The sequence below is a fragment of the Natrix helvetica genome (assembly GCF_964273705.1).
Source record: "Natrix helvetica genome assembly, chromosome: 2".
Lineage (NCBI taxonomy): Eukaryota > Metazoa > Chordata > Lepidosauria > Squamata > Natricidae > Natrix > Natrix helvetica.
This window is the reverse complement of record NC_138552.1, coordinates 110,701,699-110,719,694: the sequence shown is the minus strand read 5'-3', so window position 1 is coordinate 110,719,694 and position 17,996 is coordinate 110,701,699. Positions and strand designations below refer to the sequence as shown.

The window sequence follows — 17,996 nt, the reverse complement described above, 5'->3', positions numbered from 1 at the left end:
CCTTTTCTTCACATCTCAAGAATTGTATTATAATCATCAAAACAAAAGTCTAACTTTCTCACAATGGTCATGCTTTTTGAAAATACAGAAGTGATTTATCATTATTTTGGAGATTCCTCTAGGAAGCCACTAAGTCAATGTTTTAACATTTATGCCTGTCTGGTCTAAACAAAGGCACCCAGCCACAGACACAATTTTATGTCCTTTTTGTTTTAAGTATCAATTATTAAGCAAGTTTAGATTTGTTCAACATTTCAAGTATTTCAGAACATATACTTCAGTGGTAGGTTCCGGGCGGTACGACTCGGTACGGCCGTACCGGTAGTAACCAGGAGAAGTGGCGGTGATACGGTGGCTCGTTTGGCCCACCCGCCTGCCCATGTTCCATGGACGTTTAATAAAGCGACCGGCCCATTGCGTTTGAGTTTGAGTTTATTACATTTATAAACCGCCCACTCTCCCCGCAGGGACTCAGGGTGGTGTACAGACATCGCATATAAAAACAACAAAACACAACACGAAAACCCAGACAAACAACGTAAACATACAGTCTGTATATTAGCCCAAACTAATTAATAGTTAAAAACAATCTAAAACCAATTAAAACCCCAAAATTTAAAATTTAAAAAGCCATCCAGGAAGGTCAGTAATAGATGTTACTTGTGATTACAAATGGGCCAGGCCGGCTAGTCGGAACAGGTGGGTCTTGAGTTTCTTACGGAAGGAGCGGAGATCAACGGTAGTTCTAATATCGGGGGGGAGGTCGTTCCAGAGGTTTGGGCCCATCACAGAGAAGGCCCTACTCCTGGGCACCGCCCGCCCGCATTGCTTAGCGGAAGGTACCCGGAGGAGTCCCTCTCTGTGAGAGCGGATTGGTCGCAGGGATGTATGGGGTAGGATGCGATCCCGCAGATAACTAGGTCCCGAGCCATGGAGCGCTTTAAAGATGACAATCAACACCTTGAAACGCACCCGAAAAGCCACAGGCAGCCAGTGCAGCTCGCACAGGAACGGTGTTACATGGGAGTACCTAGTACTCCCCATAATTGCCTGCGCGGCTGCATTCTGAACCAGCTGGAGCCTACGGGTACATCTCAAGGGGAGCCCCATGTAGAGAGCATTGCAGTAATCAAGACGGGAAGTCACCAGGGCCTGAGTTACTGTGCGAAGGGCGTCCCGCTCTAGTAGGGGGCGCAATTGGCGCACCAGGCGGACCTGGTGGAACGCCCCCCTAGCCACGGCTGTCACATGATCATCCAGCGTCAGCCGGGAATCTAGGAGGACGCCCAAATTGTGCGCCCTATCCACCGGGGGCAATTGTTCCCCCCCAATGGCCAGAGATGGAACACACTGGCTAAAGTGGGGCGCCGGTAGCCACAGCCACTCCGTCTTGGAAGGGTTGAGCTTGAGTCTGTTGTCACCCATCCAGACCCGGACGGCTTCCAGACACCAGGACATCACCTCGACGGCTTCGTTGGGGTGGTTCGGGGTAGAGATGTATAGCTGAGTGTCATCTGCATACAGGTGATACTCAACCCCGAAACCTCGAATGATCTCGCCCAGCGGTTTCATGTATGTGTTGAACAGGAGAGGTGAGAGGACCGACCCCTGTGGCACTCCGCATGTGAGCGGCCTCAGGGTCGACCTCTGCTCCCCTGTCAACACACATTGCGACCCACCGGAGAGGAAGGAGGAGAACCACCGCAATACGGTGCCCCTCACCCCCATCCCCTCCAGCCGACGCAATAAGATACCATGGTCGATGGTATCAAAAGCCGCTGAGAGATCTAACAGGACTAGGATGGAGGAGCAACCCCCATCTTTCGCCCTCCAGAGATCATCCACCAACGCGACCAAAGCCGTCTCAGTGCTGTGACCGGGCTGGAAACCGGACTGGCGCGGGTCTAGATAAACAATTTTCTCTAGGTGTCGAGGGAACTGTTGTGCCACCACACTCTCAACAACCTTCGCTAGAAAGGGAAGGTTGGAGACAGGACGATAATTGGCTAACTCTACTGGGTCCAGAGAAGGCCTCTTAAGTAGGGGCCTCACCACCGCCTCTTTCAAGGCGGCTGGTAGGAACCCCTCCCTCAGCGAGGCGTTCACCAGTCCCAGGAGCCAGTCTCGTGTAACCTCCCAGGCTGCCAGTACAAGCCAGGAGGGACACGGGTCCAATAAACATGTGGTGGCCCGCAGTCGCCCGCGTAACCTGTCCATGTCCTCGGCGGCAACAGAGTCAAACTCCTCCCAGAGAGGTGCCTCAAAACTCGCCTCCGGTGTCTCCCCTAGATCACTAAAGGAGACCCATTCACTCCGGATCTGAGCGATTTTGTCCTGCAGATATTCCCCAAATTCCTCTGCCCTACCCTGCAAAGGGGCTTCCCGCGGCCTCTGTGAGAGGAGGGAGCGGGTCACCCGAAACAGGGCGGCAGGGCAGTTTTCTGCGGACGCAATAAGAGTGGCATAATATCGACGTTTAGCCACCCTTAGTGCCACAAGGTAGGTCCGTAAATGGGCTCTTACCTGTGTTCGGTCAGATTCGGTGCGAGAGGATCTCCATCTGCTCTCTAGGCGTCTCTTGTGGCGCTTCATCACCCTCAGCTCCTCGGTAAACCAAGGGGCCAGGGTGGTTCGCTGCCACCGGAGAGGCCGCAAGGGCACAACCCGGTCCAAGGCCCCGGTCGCCGCACTATTCCATGCGGCCACCAGGTCCTCCATCCGGGAGCGGGTCAGGGCTACAGGAAGTGGCCCTGTCAGGTTCCATCAGTCGCCTGGGGCGGAACCATCTAAGATCTTCTGGTTCCGCCTCCCCGCGATGGGGGGTAGCGGCAGGGAAGTCGAGTCGGAGAAGCGAGTGATCTGACCATGACAGGGGAGTAATAACCAGATCCCCTATTCCCAGATCACTCTTCCACCGACCAGACATAAAAACAAGGTCCAGCGTGTGGCCTCCCTCGTATGTGGGGCCCTGAATTATTTGGGTCAGGTCCAAGGCTGTCATGGAAGCCATGAATTCCCGAGCTACCTTGGATGATTCGCCCATCGATGGCAGGTTGAAGTCCCTCATAACTAATAGTCTGGGGGTCTCAACCGCCACCTCCGCAATCATCTTGAGGAGCTCTGGCAGGGCCGCTGATGCATAGCGAGGAGCCAAGTATGCAATCAGCAGGCCCAACTGACTCCCTGGGCCCCATCTCACACCTAGAGTCTCACACCCGGATATCTGAGGTACGGTGAATTCTCTCGGTGCCAGGCCTTCCCGTATAATGACCGCTACCCCGCCACCCCTACCCCGGGCATGAGGCTGATGGAATACACGGTATCCTGGTGGGCACATTTCCACGAGGGGTAAACCCCCCTCGTGGCCCAACCAGGTTTCCGTGATCCCTGCAAGGTCCGGCTCCCCCTCAGAAACCAGATCGTGGATGAGGGGGGCCTTATTAACAACGGACCTTGCGTTACACAACATCAGCCTCATGCCCTGGTTCTGTAAACCCTGGCCACCTAGAGTGCGGGGCTTGGTACAAACGACCGGGCGTATCCAGCGCCCACGGTCTCCCAACCGACTGCAGAATCTTCTTCTGTCCTCGCATCCACCCCTCCCTACGACCATTGGAATATAGGATCCTCTGAAGGAGGGACCGTTGGAATATAGGAAACCTCTGAAGGAACGACGTTCTCATTCCCCTCCCCCACTCTGCTCTCTTCCCCCCCAGTCCCACCTGTTCGCCTGGCTCACGTGTGCACAAGCATGCGGTACCTGCACGACCTTCACCGGCCAGATAGGTGTCGCAGGGCAGTGGCATGCGCGCACAGTGTGCATGCCTGTCTAGGACGCCTGGCCCTGTGCGCAGCGTACCGGCGCAGAACCCACCACTGATATGCTGGTAGGCACAATTCTAAAATAGTAACATCACATTTTGCTTAAGCAATTTAGGTGCAAAATATTAGGCTGTCATTTAGAACTGATCCCTTAACTGCACCCCCTCCCTACTTTGAATGCCTGCTAGAAGGGGTGGTTTCCTTATGGTACAAATACACAACTTGGAGGTATTTTGTTGCAAGCCATCTGCATGGAGAAGACATCTGATCTAACCTATATCTCCTTCCTACTTAATTTTGATTTTTCCGAAAGAAGAGAGGAGGAACCAAAGAAGAGGAGGAAAAGGACTTCTTTTGAGTGGTTGCAGAGTAACATAGAGCTTTTAACTCTGGCAAGGAGTCACCTCCAAATTCTCTGCACAGGAGCTGCTTCCCAGATCAGGTATGTAGTTTTCCATGTGTGATACTGCTTATAAACTCAGCTTTAATCCGGAAAACAACCACTCTCAACCTCAGCCCAGTTATTTAGGCCTAAAGTTAGCCTACAAGTCTTGGGAAGGGAGGCTCAGCCTCATTAACCAGTCTCTGCAGACATTTTAAAGTTAATATTGTAAACTTTATTAAATGTGCATTTTTGTATTAATGGTTATCCTCTTTAACAGTTGAATAATGAATGTAATAAAATCAGCCTTTATGGTACAAACTGTGGATGTAAAACTGATGCGGAGATAAATAGCAATTACTACTTTGAACTGTTAACCAATTTCGTTGTATTTAAGTACAATGACAATAAAGATTATACTTATGTTAAGTATAAGTATAATCTTTATTGTCATTGTACTTAAACACTTCAGCCAGGCAGCTCCCTATTTTGGGAAATACTTTGAAAATGCACCAGAGATGGTCTGTCTTTCATAAATAATTGAGTCAATTAAAGGGCTTCATTTAGGATTTCTAACTCTTGTTTATACATTTTGGGAGAACATGTTCACATTTTGCAGAGGGGACACATGCATCAAACAATTAATGTTCAATAGCAAAACTATACTATCCTTCTGAAATTCTACCTCAAACCCAATTGAAATCTTACCCTTCTCCTTGCCTCCCAACCATAAAATTGACTTTGTATTAAAACTGTAGTATAGAAAATATAATATCAAACATTGTATTAAAAACTCCTGACTCCTCCTCTCCAAAACAAATAAAAATCCCATCCTATCCCTCAAACCATCTTCGCCGATTTTACATTAAATATATCTCCTGATACTATGGTTCTCTCCGCCTTTAAGTCAAACAGGTAAGAGACCAGTCCTGTTAAAATCCCTTCTGTACTACCGGTATATTCCAGCACAGCGACATAAAAAACAGATCCCACCAGCTTGAGTTCAGCCGCCGTAAAGCAGTTTGAGCAGACGAATGTTGCTATCAAGAGGCGGAGCTGGATAACAGCTGCCAATCACAATCACGCCCCAAAGGAAGTTCAAATAGTTTCTTCAGCCGAGCCAACCGGACCGTACCATTTAACCGGGGTGGGGGGGGGAAGGATGACAGGGAGAAGGGCCACCTCGACCTACCCCCTCCTATCCTCAGCAGCAGAACCATTTTTTATGTTCGATATTCGTGCTGCTTCGTCTTGCTGGGAAATCCTTGAGATCCAGCAGCCAGCATGCACCACGACAAGGCTAATGTATATTGCACCCCAAAATATGTTGCATTTTGCTACGTCATACGAAATAAATAAATGATGCAATAGCATTTTTGGATTATTATGTGAGGAAGGTGCAACTAAGCACCGACAACTTCCACTTTATTTGCCTCGAAATAAATGGCGGGAAAAAGCAATTCTGCCCATTGGTGGCATTCCAAGCAGGGCCTCCTCCTCCCAGTGGCTTCACCTCTCATTACTGTGGGACCCTGAGAGGCTGCACAAAGAAGAGGAGGGGTCAATTTATTTTCCAAAGCACCAGAGGGCAGGACAAGAATGGGTGAAAGAAGCAACCTAGAATTAAGGAGAAACTTCCTAACAGGACAGTTTAACCAGCGAAACGATTTGCCTTGAGAAGTTGTGGGCGCTTCATCACTGGAAGTTTTTAAGAAGGGACTGGGGAGCCATTTGCCTGAAATGGTGAAGTAGGATCTCCACTTGAGCAGGGGGCTGGACTAGAAGACCTCCAAGGTCCCTTCCAGCTCTATGCTGACTGAGTTTAGAAGAAGCTGCCCAGAGGAAGCGGAGCCAAGCAGCTGAAAGCTCTTCGATTTGCGCAGAGAAGGAGGCGCCGGTACTGCGTCAGCCGGGGCAAGGCGGGACTTGTGACACTCCCTCGGGCCGCCCTACTGGCCAACGCGCGAGAAAGTCTGCGTTACCGGCAGTATCGGACGGGGACCCCCGCAGGCTGCAGTGCCCCCCGCCCCCTGCCAAAAAAAGGACCGGGGCCTTGTGAAGCGCAGGGGGGGGAAGCCTGCACTGGAATCCAGGCTCCACCAGCCGTGCCGAAGAGAGGGGTGGACGGAATGAGCCTTCGGCGGGAGCCCAGCCGGGCACATAGGCGCGAGTCAAGAGGGATGGCCCGCCACAGCACGGCTCTGCATCTCGTGGCAGGCGGGTGAGTAAGCTTACGGGCGTCTGAGCACGACCCGTCGCGGGGATCCCGCGCGTGGAGCTCCAAAGCGCGCCCTCTTGACCCAGCGGCATTTGCTGCAGCGCGGACGGCTGGGCTGGCAAGAGCAGCGTGTTGGGGCGAGGCCAAAGCACGTGTTTGCCAGCTAGGTGACTCTCGCAGTCCTGGGCATCTCTTAATAAGCATGGCGGGGGTTCTGCAAACCCCCGTTAAATATTGCTAAAAATTGGCCTTTTGCTCTGTGCCGCTGTGAACCAGTGACGTATAAATTTTAGTAAGGTCGAGAAAGTTGCAGGAACTTTCGCTAGAGGTCTCTTTCCTTGGACAGTGTGCAAGTAGGATCAAGATCAGTTGCTTTCTTTCCTGCGTTGCTGCTCAGCTTTCGTTATAACCGAGTGAGGATTTGTTGCACACTAGTTGAGATGAGTGTTAAAATGAGCCGGCGGCGACTCTGAAAGACTCCCAGAAATTTCGTTCTCCCCTACTCAAGTGGCAGAGTCAGGATGAATGCTACTGGTAATGAATGCTACTGGTAGGAAATCTTCCATAAGTTTTTTTTTTTTTAGCCAGAGGTATCCTTTTTCATCCTGCCCTCCTAGCCTCGTTTGGAGAAGGAGACCCGGATATGCTGTGAACACGTGGGCAGCTTTTCAAGTACCCACCCCTTCTCCACTACTATTGAAATCAATAAAAGATAAATTTATTTTGCCCAACTTAGGGAAGATTTAAAACTACATCAGTGATGTGGGTGTGATTAAGGTCCAGACGAGATTGGCTATGAAGTCCGTGTACACCTCCCCTACGCCTTCCTGTGACTCTCCCGCATTAACCTATTCTTTGCCAATGGCCTGTTCGATTAGCTTCCTGACAGCCGTCATTTGTAGCTCTGGCTGTTCTTCAGAACGGTTGTGTTTTTATTTAGAGGTTTAGAAATGCTGGGAATTGCCCTGAAGCTCAAGAAAAGCTCAACTAGAGCACATGAACGCTCCAAAATGCTAATGTCTTCCAAGGCACAAGGGTACCAGGCACAGAAACAAGAAAGAAGGAAGGGTCTCAGGTCAATCCACCTGGTTGGAGAAGAAAGCTTTGAGTTGTTTCCTTTTGTTTAGGACGGGTCTCAGGTCAATCCACCTGGTTGGAGAAGAAAGCTTTGAATTGTTTCCTTTTGTTTTGCAGCATTGCTTAGAGCAATAAACAATGAAAAGTAAATTGTGAATGCTGTAAATATGCTGAAAAAGTAGATTCATATTTGGAGAAACGTTAAAAATAAATATGGGGTGGTTTGTGGATGGAGAGGCTATCTGACATGTTTAATATATGTATGTGTGGAAATTGCTTCTATGCCTGAAGATTAGAAGAATGCCATTATTGTTCCCCCTCGGCCAATGTTTTTCAACTTAAAATAACTTTAGGCTTGTGGAATCTATTCCCAGAATTCTGGGAGTTGAAGCCGTCACATGGCTTAGTAGAGGAACAGTAATCACCATTTTTGGCAATATGAGTTCCCAGTATGACTGCTGGAAAGTTTGTAGCAGTGAATCATGCTGTTCTAGTTTTCAAGACACTTCCCAATCTTCTCTTCCGACCCACAATATTTGCCAGGGGTGGGCGTTTAATTTTCCCAAGGGGCCACATGAGTAACGGGGGCTGTTAGGAAGGGGTGCCACCACTGATGTTCTGCTGGCCCCTCCCACCAACGATAACTGCCCCCACCTTCTGCCACCCACCTCCACAGGCCAAATGTAGCCCATGGTCTGCCGAGGTCTAATATTTCTGCTGGTTGGGGGGCAAAATCCCATGAGGACTGAAAAGATTTGATCTCCAAAGATAAGTTACCAAGTTTTATCAGTGAAAACCAAACATAAACAGAGGGAACTCCTTGATAGCTTATTCATTTGAGCAGAGGAAAGAGGAGGTGTGGATAATAAGAACCCGAATAACAGTATTTCAGTATTTTCCAGCAAAGAATCCTCTAAATACAAATAATATTTTTCTGCTATAGAAATTACTCTGTCTAGTACCGTAGAAACTGTTACCATGGTGCCTATTCTCATGCGCTACTGTTTCTATTCTCTTCCCAAATAAAAATAATATTGGCCTGCATGACTGGTTTCTTAGTCTGATCTACCTTGAAAAGCCTTGACATGCCTTACAATTAGAGTTCCTTTTACACACATATCAAACTATTTATTGTATGCCAGTTTTTACAGCCACATTTACTTTACATTTGGGCTGCACAAATCCTGACAATAGCTAGGTGATATCGAAGAGACATAGAAAACCCTTATTCTTTGCAGTCATCTAGGTTGAAAGGAAAATGATCCTTTGGAAAAATATTGGGGAAGTTGGATGGAGCTTTTCATAGCCAAACACATGTTTTACATGGTAATTACTGTAATGGCAGCATTTCCTGTGGCTGATGACATTGGGCAGGACTCGAACTACTATCATTTTCCTTTGTGTCGTGCAATTCAGATAGTCCTTGACTTACAACCACAAGTGGGATGGAAATTTTGTCACTAACTGAGGTGGTTGCCAGTGAGTAACATCCGATTTTGATATTTTTTGCTGTAGTCATTAAAAGAATCCTGTGGTCATTAAGCAAATCCAGTTTCCCCCATTGTCTTTGTCAGAAGCTAGATGAGAAGGTTGCAAGCAGTGATTATGTGACCACAGGACCATGCAACCAGTGTAAATATATGTTGGTTACCAAGTGCTTGAATGCTGCAATGGTCATAAGTGCAAGGATCTTTTTTGAGTACTATTGTAACTTCAAACAGTCGCTAAATCAATGATTGCAAGTCAGCAACTACCCCCATAGAGCTCTACCGTGAATGCATTTTAAGAGCATATTATAGGAGGAGAATGGTTTATGCTGAAATGATTTTCTACAGGCTCTGGAGAGGGAAGCATGGCAAAGAGATTGTGTGAACGAGTTTATTTCTCCACTAGTAGTTGACTATACTTTTATTTGCACTGGCTGGTATCTGAAAAAAACACTTCAGTACTGCATAATTAATTATAATTTTTCAATATAACTTCCCACTATACTGAGGAAAAGAACAAAAATGCTATGAAACTTTATAGACTAATAAAGGTATTAAAGTGCTGCAGAATTCCTTCCCTGGTAGTATTTAATCCGATGCTATTGTAGATTCCATAGTAGCAGATTTCTGCACTAGATAGGGTGGGACTAGGTAAACTTTAAGGTCTCTTCCAACCCTTCCTTTATATGATTTCTTGATGATTTGTTGTAGTAAATTAATATACAATAGCTGCTCCTCTAGGTAGTGCTTGGCACTGAATTGTTCATATTGTGCTCCTATCCTGGTCAAGATTAATTTAGGTGCCTGTGACCAATTTACATTACAGATAGTCCTCAACCTATGACCACAATTGAGCCTAAAATTTCTGTTGCTAAGTGAGACATTTGTTAGGTGAATCACTGCAGTTGCTAAATTATTAACACGGTTGTTAAGTGAATCTAGCTTCCCCATTGACTGCTTGTCAGAAGGTTTGCAAAAGATGGTCACATGACCCCAGGGGATTGCAATCGTCATAAATATGAGTCAGTTGACAAGTGTCTGAATTTTGATCATGTGACAATGGCAATGCTACAACTGTCATAAAAGTGAGAAACGATCACTATTTTCAGTGCTGTTGTAACTTTGAATGGTCACTAAATGAACTGCTGTAAGTTGAGGAGTACCTGTATTACAAATTTTTAAAAGGTTTTCCCGGGATGGGTTTTTTTTTCTCTCCATTCTCCTCTTTCCACAGGATCTCAAGTTGATTTTTGTGTTATCTGGCTTAGAGCGACCTTTTGGACTTGACACAATCTCTGTCCAAACTGTGGCCTTGTGCAATACGCATTGTTGATGACCCTGGAAGTCAGCCCACAGTTTTTTTGTCTTACGGTGCTATATTAAAAAGAAAAAAGCCTGTTGGCACCATTTCTGGTTTCCTACGTTAATTAAAACACAGATTAGGATCTTGTTCAACCAAAAATAATGGAATGGGTTACATTTTTTTCCCTTTTTTCACATGTTTCTAGTTACATATATACAGATGTGCACAATACCAAATGCATGGAAATGCATGTTTTCAGATGATACATTAGAAAAAGAATATAACTAATTTGCCATCTCATGACTGCAGGCTTTCTCATTTTATGACGGACATGCTTTCTCTCTCGCCTTTTCCCTCCTTCAGTGAGTTTTTTCCCTGTTCCCTTCTTGGAAATTACACCCTCATCTCACCTACATGCATTCTGTCCCTCCTGAAAAGGCTTTGCTTAGATTTGATATCCTTCAGTCCAATGGCCTAATTTATCTCTTTGACCACGTTACTTTTGGTTCTATGATTGATTTCTTGCTCACTAAGGGAATGGTGAGAAAATGTCTAGCCCAGATATTATTCCATGCAACTACATTCTCTTGCCATTTCCTTTTCTCTCTGGAGCCAGCTTGCAGATGCCAGCTTAATGGAGGCTGCTCCTTTAACTGCTGTTCCTTCTTCCTGCCATATTGCTAGTATGGAGGCAGATGACTACAGAGGGGAAGATTAGAGAGTCAGAGTGTTAAGGAAATATCCAGCAATTATAGAAGCCCAAATTATTTGTATTTGTATTTATTAGTTTGTCAAACATGTACAAGATAGCATGTATAAAAACAAACATGGACATGAATGAAAGAAATGAATACAAATAAATGGGGACAGTAGGACAGGGACCGTAGGTACACTGGTGTGCTTATGTATGCCCCATTTACAGACCTCTTAGGAATGGGGTGAGGTCCACTGTCGACAATTAAGGTTGAAGCTGTGAGGGTTATAGGGTGTAACAACAGGGTCAGGTAGAGCATTCCAGGTGTTGACCAGTCTATTGCTGAAGTCGTATTTTCTGCAATATAGTTTGGAATGGTTTACTTTGAGTTTGTATTGATTGTTTGCTCATGTATTATTGAGGTTATAGTGAAGTAGAAAAAGAGTTGTTCAAACAGGCACCAAAAAGTAATTTCTAAGCCTTATTTTTTTTATAAACACAAGCAGATGAATAAACCTATCCAATTGCCAGTCAGCAGGGCCTTTTCTTAGCAAATCGCAAGATGAAGTTGAGTGTTATGATTAAGAAGCTGGACTAGAAACTGTGAGATTGTGAATTCTAGTTTTACTTTGGCCATGAAACACAGCCGGGTGATTTTGGGCCAGTCTCTCTCTTTAGGGCAGTGCTTCTCAAATAGTGGGGCGGGGCCCCCAGGGGGGGCGCGAGGCTCCGTAAAGGGGGGCTGAGCTCAAATTATTTTATATATTTTTGTTTTGCAGGTTAAAGTTTTTTTTAATATTGTGTTCCTTTAAATCCTGTGCTCCTTTAAATCTTTTCTGCTACAGTTAATAAAGCTATTCTTTGTTGTAAATTGATCCACATTTCTTTCTTTTTTTATTCTCTTATACGTTAATAAGGATACTGTGTTATGCAGAGGTGTACTTATAACAATTTTATAGACAAATGATACTATTTACAGTCGCACGGGGGGCGTGAAATGTTTTCTTCTTCCTAGGGGGGGCATGACAGAAAATAATTGAGAAGCACTGCTTTAGGCCAACCTACATCACAGAGTTGTTAATTGTTGTGCAAAAAATAGGAGGAAAAAGCATTCTGTATACTATATTGAATTGTACGAGATAAAGTTGGATAGAAACATTTATACATATATATAAGCTGCATTATGGCCTGAACATAGTCAATTCCATAGCACATATGGCCAAAGATTGAACAAAAAGATTATTTATTGGACTAATACTGATTATTTACTAGGGTAAAGAACAGTTGCCAAAGTGCACAGTAGCAGAAATCCTGCAAGCTGTGGCAAGACATGCAGGCAGCAAAATAAAGCTTGTTGAGCAATTTCTAGAAGCAAAGTTCAGGAGTTTGGGGCTTCTTCCCCCCCCCCCCCCCACTCCCCCTTTGGCATCTGCTTGGAACCACAGAGCCAAGACGTCAGCATGTTAATGAACTGCAAATCTGGAAGCTGACGCATATTAATATGGCAGAGCAGCCCATGGAGAAAATAAATAGATAGGCGAGAGATGAAAATGGCGAGGGCTGCTGTGTCAGTCCTGGTGGACATAATCACACACATTCCTACTTTCCCAATCAGTTTTCTTTTGATTATCATTCTTGACTGAAATGTCTGATCTCTTCTGGTCTGATCTCGTCAAAGAATAAAATCCTTTAAATATAGATGCATTAATTGAGCTTGCAGTCAGAATAAAACGAGGGATTCTTGATGCTTTTTCTTATCTTCATCTCAAATTATCTTTGCTAAAAGACATTTATTGTTCTTTTGGTTAATACACCAAACAACGAATGACTAAATTTTCTACTGGACATAACAGACCACACATATATTTTTGTTCCTAAATATATGCTCAATCAAAAGTCCTTGACAATTTGGGGGTGGGTGTAATACAGTATTACACTAAACATTGTCTCTCACCTTTGATCGGTGAAACGTGTTGATTGTGCATGTCTTTTCTGTACTCCTACAGATTAGGTGGAACAGCAGGAGCCATTCTGACTTGCCCATTGGAAGTGGTGAAGACCCGCCTACAGTCCTCCACCTTGGCTCCAAGACCTGTTTGCTTACCTGCAGTACAGTTGCAAGGAGTGAATGGAACATTTGTCCGCCCAGGACTCCCCAGGATTGGCTTCCTTGAGCTACTAAGGTGAACAATGTGGGAGAACAGATCTGTGTTAACATGGGAAGCCTTGCTGATGTTTTCAGAAATTTCCAACTCTCCTCTACCTTGAAAAACAGTAATGTGCTCATTTACTTCTTTCTAAACAGAATCATTCTAGAGAAGGAAGGTGTTCGCTCCCTGTTTCGAGGACTAGGACCTAATCTTATTGGAGTTGCTCCTTCCAGGTAAGATGGTTTGATGGAACAGGTAGTTATCTCTAATGATCCAAGCATAAACTTTACAGAGCTTATCATTGTAAACGCCTATATGTTATCAGAGAGTTCAGGTCCTTTTGATGCATGGCATCAGTGGACTTTTTTAAAAAGCTCATGGCCTTTGTTTTTTTTTTTCTTGGTTTGTCATCCAAATTCAACCTTGCTTTGTTTTTAAGATGCAATTTCCTCTTTCTATTTACAGGGCCATTTATTTTGCTGCATATTCGGGAGCTAAGGAGAGACTCAACACAGTGCTTATGCCAGAGTCCAAGAAAGTTCACATGATTTCAGCAGCCTGTGCAGGTGAATTAATATCCCATGCATACAAATATGGGTTGACATTAATCATTAAATGCCTTAAGCTTAATGAATGATCAGTATACACATCAGTATACATCCGCCTTTCTCCACCTTTTTACCCTGGGGCGGGGACGACCCTTTGAAATAATGTTCAGGTCTTAAGGAATTTTATAATCAATGTTTTATGTTGGTCCCTTTGACTTCCCTTCATCTGCTTCCTGCAGGCATCACGTCCGCCACTTTGACCAATCCTATCTGGTTAGTGAAGACTCGGATGCAACTGGAGCGCAGGTAAGGGCAGTGGGAAATGCACCTGTCTAGGATCCCATTTGAGCCACGTGCATTGCCTAGATCAGGGGTGTCCAAACTTGGGAACTTTAAGACTTGTGGACTTCAACTCCCAGAATTCCCCAGCCAGCATGGCTGGCTGGGGAATTCTGGGAGTTGAAGTCCACAAGTCTTAAAGTTCCCAAGTTTGGACACCCCTGGCCTAGATCATTTCCAGACAACATAGAAAACTAGCTTTTAAAACAGCTAACTGCAAATGTAAAAAGGGAGATTTGTGAACTGTTACGACTAATCAGAGTACAAATACAGGCAGTCATTGACCACAATTGAGGCCAAAATTTCTGTTGCGGGGTGAGAAAGTGGTCAAGTGAATTTTGCCTCATTTTACAACCTTTCTTGCCACAGTGAAGTGACTCACTGCAGTGCTTAAGTTAGTAACACGGTTGTTTAATGAATCTGGCTTCCTCATTGACTTTGTGGGAAAGTCGCAAAAGGGGATCAGGTGACACAGACATGCAACTGTCATAAATATTGCATTAGTTGCCAAGTGTCCAAATTTTGATAACCTGCAACAGTGAAAAACCGCCATAAGACATTTTTTTCAGCGCCGTTGTAACTTTGAACGGTCACTAAATGAACTGTTTTAAATTGAGGACTACTTGTAGACTATCCTGCTCTTGCACACAACATTCAGAGTCCTGGGAACTCCAGCCTTTTCTTTTATTATTTTCCTTAGAGTTACAAATAAATGCTTGAATGTCGGGGGCATTTCAGATGCTCAATATGCACAATATTTTCCATGGTTAAAATTTCAGTTCTTACAGAGTTGGCTCCCCCCCTCCCCCCCCCGGCATGTCCTGATGTCTACATTATGTAAAATAGTAGAAATTGCACCAGTTCGGTACAGTAGCTAAGGTGCTGGCCTAGAAGCCAGAAGACTGGGTTCAAGTCCTACCATAGCCATGAAAGCCAGCTAGGTGGCTTTGGGCCACTCTCTCTCTCTCAACCCAACTCATCTCACAGGGTTGTTGTGGAGAAAATAGGAGGAGTAAGGAGTAGTATGTATGTTCATAGCCTTGAGTTATTTATAAAAAATAATCCAGTTGGGATAGAAATCTAAGTAAATAAAGAAAATCCTCCAAAACAAGTTATTTTTTTAAATTGCTTGATTTGTCTGATTTAAACTGGTTGCAGAATGTAGGTGTTTGAATTCAAGTTTTACCTGCAGCATTAGATGCCCATTTTTAGTATTGAAAAAGCATAGCCAGAGACATTGACAATACGAAGCAAAATCTTTCTTTCCTTCCTTCCTTCAGGGGCAGACACGAGAGGTGCACCAGTGGCCTTCAATGTGCCATGCGAGTCTACTACAGAGAAGGTCTGCGTGGCTTTTACCGTGGGGTTACTGCCTCCTATGCTGGTGTCACCGAAACAGTGATCCACTTTGTGCTTTACGAGGCTTTGAAGCAGCGACTCAGGGAACATCAGCTGCTCTTGACTCCATCAGTTGTCTTACCATCCAGCGGCCAGGACTTCTGCGGGCTAATGGCAGCAGCGGCTGTCTCCAAAACATGTGCTTCATGCATTGCCTATCCACATGGTGAGTTGCTCTGAGCTCCATGCTCTCCTTTTGACTCCATCTGACTATAACGAGAGCTTCCTGTCATCCTTACACTCATTTTCTGTTTTATTTTCCATAGAGGTTGTTCGAACACGGCTACGTGAGGAGGGATGTCGTTACCGCTCCTTTGTGCAAACTCTCCAGCTTGTGGCCAGAGAAGAAGGCCCCTCAGCTCTTTATCGTGGACTTTCAGCTCATCTTCTTCGTCAGATCCCCAATGCTGCAATTGTTATGGTTACCTATGAGCTGATTATTCACTTGGCAGCCAAAATGTGATGCCTTTCTATTCTTGCCAGGCGGCTTAAGCTGCTAAAGGCTTTGAAGGGTATGGTGGTTGAAGGGGTAGACTTCCCCATTCCATTACAGCACATAAACCCTGTAAGAAAAGCCTAAAAAGTTAGGAGCCTTCTGTAGTGGGTGGTTCTGAAGGCTTGATCAGTGAAAGGCATGTTCAGCTGCTCTTGGCCTTTATCAGACATTTAAAGGCACGGACAAAAGGGCACATACAGATCACAAACCGGGACAGGTGTGGAATTTACTATGCAGAAATGCATCGAAGAAAACATCTCTGGTGAATGTTTCCAAGGTCTCACAGGCTAGGTGATCAATAGGCCCATCATGCAGTTTAGTGCACTGAAAGTGTTATGCCGTACTCCTCGTAGGGCTGGAACTCATCTTGTCAACTGAGTGGGGAAATCGTTTTTTAAGAAAAGCAGTACAAAGAAGACTGGACATTTTATTGGAAGTTGATTAGTAATTTGGATCTCAAAATTGAACTCTCCATCAGTATCGGCCAGTGACAAGACCTTTACAGATACAGCAATGTTTCTGTTTTGAGCCTACCAGAAGAGCAAGTTGCTTAGCCTCTAGGCCTGGCCTGTTAATGTTAATTTTATCTCATTTTTTAAAATGTTATTGTCCTATTAATTGGGTTTGTTTTTTGGATATGTTTCTAATTTCTTTTTAACCTTCGTGATGTGTGTTTTTTAATGTTGTACACCGCCCTAAGTCCTTTGGGAGAAGGGCGGCATATAAATCCAATAAAACAAACAACAAACAGGAGTCGCCACCCTCTGGGCTGCAGCCCACTACCAGGCCGTGGACCATCCAGAACCAGGCCGTGCAAGTAGCAGGTGAGTGTGCGCACACGCACACGAAGTGCCGTTTTGCATGAGTGGTGGACACTCCCTCATGCACAAAGCAACATTTGCTCCAGCGGCGTGTGCGAGTGCCTGCCACTCATGCATATGGTGTTTCATGCACTCTCACCCGCTTACAGCTCAGAACCATCCTCTCCCCCCACTACCAGTCTGCCAAGGTGGAAAGGTTGGGGACCGCTGCTCTAAAAGTTGGGGTACCTGTGCCCTCCCCGCTTCATGTATTTCTCCTTGTTCATAGGAAACATAGTGACATTAAGGACTGCAGAATAAGTTCCTTGAGATATTGCTGTTCATGGATTATCTTTGTGTTTATCTTCTCAGGTTTTGTTTACATTTCTTGATTTGTAGATTTTAACCCCCCTAACAGGAGGGTAAAAGAAAAAAGAAATCAAGTGGGGAAGAAATATGTTGGCAGCTATTCAGAATTCTCCATGTGGGAGAGAGTTGTACAATGTCAGTGAAGAGAAAATCCTGAAATCGGACTCTAGCACACCCTCCAGTTCAAAGCTTGTGCTTGGATTTCTGTCTGTATGAGGTTTTTAAAAATGAAAAAAAAAGTTATGAATAAAACTGCAGTTTTGAGAGTTTGTTCATACGCACTGTGACATATTTTAAGAAATGAAACCAGGCTTTAAGATAGATTGTATGGGTTTTTTATCCCACCACAATTTTGCACCTTTTAATATTTTATTATATTTTAATATAAAAGAGAAACGAAAGGGAGTGACCTCCCCTGCGACTATTTCAGGTGGCATCCACAAAAGGAAGCTCTGGCCTAGGAATTTCCACTTGTGAAAAATTAAAAGAATCCTGTGGATTTCTCATCTCAACTCTCACACATTTAGAATAAGCTCTTAAGCTCAAGTCTTCCAGGGTCCCCCTGAGACTTTGACTGTCCCCCCTATAGGAACCTTTCATTCCTAATAGGTGCCACCCAATTCTGGAGCAACACACAGAGCAGGGATTTTCAAACTCTGTTTTCCATTGAACCCTTAGGTTCGGCAAGAAGTTGTTTCCTAAGAGATTAAAAGCAAAGAGAAAGGGAGATACACACAGATACAGAGAACACACACACACACACGTACATATATAGCTGAATATGTAGTGGTAAGTGCTGCCTGTGATGTGAGAGACAGCAGACATAATAAAAAGGATATATGAAGTGTGTGAAGAAATTATGGATAGACAGAAGACCTGCAGCCATACTGAGAAACGGCTATCGTATTTTTCG

General features: G+C 44.9%; 2 protein-coding genes across 4 annotated transcripts in view; one reads left to right on the top strand and one right to left on the bottom strand.

The window, feature by feature from the left end:
* Positions 1-5,243, bottom strand: part of PEX5 (peroxisomal biogenesis factor 5) — a 42,583-nt gene extending 37,340 nt beyond the window's left edge. The window contains exon 1 of one of the 3 annotated variants that reach the window (XM_081942127.1): positions 5,198-5,243. Coding sequence is in view for 2 of the 3 variants with exons in the window: in XM_081942123.1 (XP_081798249.1) it covers positions 5,158-5,181 (24 nt within the window). In the remaining variant the exon portion in view is untranslated. Of the gene's footprint in view, positions 1-5,157 lie in introns of all 3 variants that reach the window. The other 2 variants (XM_081942123.1, XM_081942128.1) reach the window with 2 other exon arrangements.
* Positions 5,244-6,102: 859 nt separating this feature from the next.
* On the top strand, positions 6,103-17,342 carry LOC309385946 (solute carrier family 25 member 36-A-like). The gene is made up of 7 exons (XM_081940786.1): positions 6,103-6,425; positions 12,990-13,166; positions 13,289-13,366; positions 13,599-13,699; positions 13,921-13,987; positions 15,301-15,584; positions 15,685-17,342. The coding sequence occupies exons 1-7, from the start codon at positions 6,334-6,336 to the stop codon at positions 15,879-15,881; spliced, it is 996 nt and encodes a 331-aa protein (XP_081796912.1). The 5' UTR covers positions 6,103-6,333; the 3' UTR covers positions 15,882-17,342.
* Positions 17,343-17,996: the final 654 nt, after the last annotated feature.